The 6,850-nt window shown below is 27.1% G+C and overlaps 1 protein-coding gene across 1 annotated transcript in view; it reads right to left on the bottom strand.

The window, feature by feature from the left end:
* LOC113375372 (protein drumstick-like) overlaps nucleotides 1-6,353 on the bottom strand; it is a 10,033-nt gene extending 3,680 nt beyond the window's left edge. The window contains exon 1 of the mRNA XM_026615309.1: nucleotides 5,794-6,353. Coding sequence (XP_026471094.1) covers nucleotides 5,794-6,017 — 224 coding nt within the window. The 5' untranslated portion in view covers nucleotides 6,018-6,353. The remainder of the gene's footprint in view (nucleotides 1-5,793) is intronic.
* Between the last annotated feature and the right edge of the window lie 497 nt (nucleotides 6,354-6,850).

Here is a 6,850-nt window from a genome sequence, read left to right on the forward strand (position 1 = left end):
TTCGGTTTTACTTCAAATGTTTCTTTTTAAATACAATTATAAATAAGAAAAAAAATACAACTTCTGTTGGTATACAACCGTCGTATGTAACTTCTTTTAGAAAAATTAATTTCATCCCTGTTAAATAACTATCAATTTAATATATATCTTTTAAATTGCTGTTTTTAACTTACGTTATTTTTATTTGCAATTTTTTATTTACGAATGTTACCTTTGCGAGTGTACTATTAATTAATATCTTTACTTTTTTTCTTTTTTACTATGTCTATGTTTTGCTTTTATATTATTTACTAAAAAACTATTGAATCTTATTAAAAATAATAATATTCCTTATAAATCAATTAATGAGCTATACTTAAAAATTATATTTACGTATCGTGAACTAAACAACACTGCTCAATCCCAAAAAAAAACTAACAACAAATTCTTGTTAATAAGTTAACAAAGTGGTTTTACTTCCAGATAGCGATGTCGCCCGATTTAAAGTGAAAGATGGTTACAGATCTTGTGCTCTCTACTTTAAAATAGTATCGTTAAAAATTTAATTCTTTACTTGTTCTTAAAATAATGGTAGTAGTCCTTTTTTCTCGCGGACCTTTAAACCATATATACGTTTGGGGCTTTTGTTCTGGCCCTATCTTTGTTTTTTTCTCAGACCGCCAATTGTCTACATTGTTATTTCTGTGAGCAATTAATCAATCACTTTTACTTTCAATGAGTTATATGTGGGACAGTAATGATTATTACTGCAAAACATAATTTATTTCGAAACCTGCAGTAGCTTCTTCCATTCGAAGAAACATGCAATGTTATAAAATGCTTAATACGAGATGTGAGATGATGTCTTTAATACGAGTTGTGATTAAATTATCTATAATTATGATAAATATGACACAAACGTGTTTGCGTTCATTTATTCATGCGTTTATTTCACCTGTAAGGCTTGTAAACTGTTTAGCATCGACTCTAGGTGGCTTTTTTTAATATCGTCTTCCTCGTACTTATGCAAATAGAATAGAGTAGTACGCCGGTAGCGATAATGGAAATGGTTTCTTTGATTTTATGACTTTTTAAATTGTTGCTTGATAGGTCTGTTTATTGATATTGAAGCAATAAATTTAATAAGCTCATATGTTTTTAATATTTATATTTCTTATGATATATATCCATGAATAAAAAACATAACTGCATACTTGATGGTTTTGAAGTGTTGACTTAATGGCAGATAATAGAGATTATTAATTAAAATGACATTACATTATATTGTTAATTTAGACGATTGTTCCAATTGGTTAATACTATTAAACCTTTAATAAAAGTATTACAATACGTTTCATACACTATTATATTGAACGTGAAAAAAGAGAAATTATTAGGAAAAAATATAATAGCTTGTGCTTCATTTTTGAACTAAAGAAAAATTAGGGATCAGTTCAAATTAATTTGATCAAGCAATAAGTTATCACGTTATATAGAATTCTGTTAATTATTTAAAATTTGATTTATTATCATTTTGTTGAAAATTCTATCCTTTTTTTGTATTCTTTTTATTAAATTTATATAATTGTTCATTACTGTTAATTATTTAGCAGTTGTAACAAATATAGTAATTAAAAAAAAATTATACAACAGTATTATTATATTCATCCATCCAATTATTAAATTTTTTATTTGTTTGATAAAATATAATTATTTATTAATTAAAATAGTGGACCATTACAAATTTTACATTATTAAAATTAATGCATGTATTCTAGTTAGCAGTGTTTATTTTTAAATTTACATTTAATGTTAAAGTATTTTTTTGATATTACCTTTTTTTGTTTTTAATAAAGTTACGTTCGAACTAAACTAAATAAATTCGAACAGATAAATTACTACATGTGAACTTCAGTTAATTAGCGTTTTATAGTAAAACTTATTCAGTGATAATTTGTCGTTTATTTTAATTGCTGTATTTTACTATTTAAAGTTATTAAATTATCATTATAAATACTGTTGATTGTTTCAGTATTTTCACATAGAGAAAAGTTCGATTTATAATACTTCTTTTTACTTTTCTCCTGCTAACTTGTAAATTAACAAACATATTACCCACCAGAAAAGAAAGTGGTACAATCGTATCTAGTTTCCCTTCTGCTGAAATTGATTCATATTACAAAATAATAGATATTTATTTATTTAATTAATGCTAATCGGCTTTTATAGAGTTAATGTACTTATCAAATTATTTAATCTGCAAATGCTCTATTTTCACAACTTTGTCAATTAATAATTTTTAAGATCGTATTATTTTATTTTTTATTTGATTTCTGATGACAATACAATATAATACAAATTTTTAATTGGGAACAAATGGACGTTACTTTGATTTTTACGTTACACTTAATTAATTAATGTACTGCTGAGGGATTAAAGTATTTTAGAAAAAAAAAATTATATGGGCCTACAATGAATTGTTACTAAAAATTTTGGCAGCTTATAAATTAGCCTTTACAGGTGATTGATAAAATATATTTATTAATTTTTTTGCCGCATTTTGGGAATTTCAAAAAATTTTATAATTTATAAATCTTATTACAATCTCATAATAAAAACGTAATTATCTCACAGCACCTTAAAAAAACAGAATCGTGAATGTATTACGGTAAATTGATGATTATTAGACATCGTGCATTGAATTACAAAATCGTTTACAGTATTACATAGTACTAATGATAAGTAACTTCTGTTTTATTTCTATATAATTAAATTATATATGTGCGTATCATGTAAATATAATAATATGAATTGTCTCAAACAATGATGATTATTGCTTTTATATGATTGCATTATATAACAGTTGAAAATACTTTAATAGTTCAATTATGGTCTCTTAATCTTGCCAGAGCAATAATTAAATTATTAAAGCCGTCATGAAAACTGAGAATTTATGTACACAAGATATAGTTACGGTCGGCTAACTATAAGAACAAACACGCCGCCTCATGTAATGGGACACATATTCATTTTATTATTTGAAGATGCTTGAATTTGACTTTTGAATTGTACTCAGACACGACATAATTAGTAAATATGCTTTGTATTTAATAACTATATAACAAGTTTACGTCAAAGCGTACAGTTTTATTATTGTCTTGGGGAAGGATAACAATATTTTGAATTTACTCATTTCTCCGACAAAGATTAATTGATATCATCAGCAAGTACTTGATTTTTAATACTTATTGGGTGTAGAAAATTTTCACAACCAGAAGATGTATGACGCCAATAAAATAGTTTTTATATAGGGTGGTTCTTAATATGGATAGTTTTGATTTTTTTTTCTCAGGAGCTGAAATGCCTCCGAGATGATAACAAAAATCCTCTGAAAGTTTTTGCTCTTAATATTTAACTTTAGTCCGCACTCCAACTAACGTATTTCTTATGAAAATAACGTGGGTAAAATTTGTTTTTTAGAATTTCATAACTTAGCGACAAGTGTATCAAAGTTTTGAGATTAACATTGTATTTGGTTATTATGATAATAAATAAAAAAAATTACAACAAAAATTTGATATATTCAGATAACCAAGAAACTTTGGTCGGTTGTGGACTAGCTAAAAAGCTAAAATTATCCGAGAATTTTTCTTTATCAATTTGGATGCATTTGAACCCCTGGGAGCAGAGAAATTTGAAAATATAATAGCTTCATGAATTTATTGTACATTACCTACTCAAGTAAAGTTTTAAGAACTGCCCTAATATAAATATATCATGTATATTGAGATATAAGAAATATCTGCATTATAGTCGAAATTATAAAATATAACCAAGTAAAAATATTGGCATCAGTCAGAACTAATTTTTCTACTACAGTGTAAATTTATTACTGATTTTGTGAGAGAATAGGTATATTATATTATAGGACAATCTATTACAATGATGAAAATGCTACGATCTCGGTTTTTATAGTTTTCTAGTTAAGTTCTTAGTTAAGTTTTTTATAGTTATTCAAATCTATTTATAAGATTTGCAACTTTTAATCATTTTTATTTATTTCAAATGAAATATGCAATGCTTCACTAAAAATATTTTTTGCATAGCTTAATTTTATGCTAGTAACATTTTATTCAAAAATAGAACAAGAACAGTTATAAAAATTTCAATTCGATTCATTTACATGATCATGGTTTATTTTTTATGACATTTTATTTTCTATATTAATAAATTATGATAGATTGTGAACCACTATAATTCCAAGTAAATCCAAGTCAAACAAATTATGGTATGAAAATAAAGTTATTACAAATATTTTCGTCGCTAAAAATACTTGATGTGCATTGCAAATATGTGCTGTAAGCGTTGTATCTGGTTTTGCCATAGGTACATACAATTTTTACATGATTGCACGATGTTGCATATATTCATTATATGATTATTTCAATATTCAAGTATATGTATCACAGTTTTTTTTTCTTTAAAATATCAATTTTGTGCCGTGCAGTTGTATCCTATTTGTATGTGTGAATGCCAAAACCAAAACGTTTGAACTTAAGCAGGCAGTTAATTTGCTAAAACATTTTGATCATTGATATATACAATATATAATTAAGAATTTTTATTTTATAAATTGGTATAGTATATATATATAGGGGAGCTAGGGACTATATGTAACGGGGGCAACTAGTAACAGGCGTTTTTCAATAGAATATTAAAAGATACTAAAATAATTTTTTGGGTTGATTAGACATGTAAACCGCCCTGGATAATGTTGTCATAGCTACTATCCGCAGGCCGACGCAATATACAGAACTGTGCAGGTTCGTCATTTTTGACATGTAATATAAAATTGATCTAACATAAAATTTCGATTTGCGTTATTATTATCGATCAATTTCAAATTTTATATATCTGATTTATTCCAAATTTATCAATCTTTGATAATATGTAACAATTTTTGTCATTGCTAAATTGTTTAAAAAGTTATCTTGATAAATGTAAAAAAATCACATTTGGGGTTGGTTAAAACAAAACATTGGGGCTAATTGTAACATACAAGAATTATATGCGCAGATTCAAGCGGGTGGAATTTATAGTTTGTAAGATGAAGAAGAAATGTAAATCAAATATCTTTCATTTTTATTATGATAATAATTGCATTTAGCGTTGAAAAATTTATATTAAAGAAGACATTCTATTTTATTTGCATTAATTATAGTTCAACGCAGATAAAAAGAATTACTTAGAGATATGTCAATTAAAATTATTAGTGGCATTATTGTCGTTTTTTGTCGTTACTACTTGACTTAGTAGACGTTACAACTTAGTTATAAACACGGGGTAAGTTGTAACACCACACTTTTTCTAGAAAATGAATAACTGTGAAATGATAAACAACATTTGTGGAACTATCCATCTTGATTTCGCAGAAATACGATCAATGAATCTCAGATATATTAATTTAGAAAAATAACTGTTACAAACAGTCCCTAGCTCCTTATACCAATACTTATACCAATACTTATACAAATTTATAAAATAAAAGTTCCTAATCATATATAATACTCGTGTTCAACACTATGCTTACTAAATTATTATTTTTTAAATAATTTATTATAGATAACTTTGGAATAGTATATATTTTCAAAAGTATGTAACAAATTTGAAATAAACATAATTCAATACACATTTAGTCTGCAGCAAATTTACCAAGCCTGCTTAAATGAAACACGTTTAATTGCATCGTGAATATATCTAATAGAGTATATATATATATATAAAGCAAGTGGTTAAGACGCAGTGCGGACTGACCTGTGCTGGCGGTAGTTATCCTGGCGTTTGAAGGATTTGCCGCAGACCTCGCAGGAGAAGGCGAGCTCAGGCGACTTGTGCGTGCGCTCGTGTATCATCAGGTTGTAGGGCTTGGTAAAGCGGCGCTGGCAGTAGCGGCACACGAACTCGCACTTGGGCCGAACCTTGCGGCGACCGAAGTCGTGCGCGCGCGAATCGTTGTCGATTTGCATAACCGCGAACATTTTTTAGCCGTGCGGGTAAAAGGGCTTCTTTGAAATAATATTCGATTTACTTTACTTTTGCCGCCCTTGCTTTTCAGCACGAGTCTTTACTATACACGCTCGCCGCTGCACACGGCACCTTCTGCTTCCGTCGGTCTCAGTTTGTTTTAATATACATTAACAAGATATATATTTTATGTTTTATTTTCACGTCTTGCGTAAAAAAAATATTTAGAATGAGTCCCTCGTAAAACACTTCGCTGCACTTGCTATATTTGGCGAGCTGACAAAAAATTATTTTGTTAGCTTTTTAAACAAGATTATATGATCGCTGTTTGTTTTTACGGCACGTTATTTTGTGTTTGAGAAAAGATTTTTTACATTGAAAATCAATTTTATTTTTTACACGACCAAAAAAAGGTTCACACAGGTATAACAACCCAATACAGGTGCTCTGCTGACGCGACGATAAAAAAATACGTCAGAAGATCTGAAAAGTAAAAAAAAAACGTTATTTGAATAGCAACAAAATTAACTTGTGATATTTAAAAAATAATATTAAAAATAAATCATGACGCAAATTATATCATGGCAAAGGAGTTAATTTGTAAAAATAACCTATATTTATTTAAAGTTCGACATTGTAAGAATTTGAAAATATTGACGGATAAATTGTGCGTTACACAATAATTATTCATGGCAAGTAGATGTATTTTATCTAAACAGTTAGATATTTTATATACGAAAACGTCTTTATTATTTCTTATTTCTTTTGATTTACAATACTTTACTTCTATTAATAAATATTTTCAACTATTAATTTAATATCAGTTAATTTATTTAAATATTTTTAT

This window comes from Ctenocephalides felis, unplaced genomic scaffold (assembly GCF_003426905.1).
Source record: "Ctenocephalides felis isolate EL2017-DRISC unplaced genomic scaffold, ASM342690v1 CF-g0.4_SCAFFOLD_01886, whole genome shotgun sequence".
NCBI classification, from domain to species: Eukaryota; Metazoa; Arthropoda; class Insecta; order Siphonaptera; family Pulicidae; genus Ctenocephalides; species Ctenocephalides felis.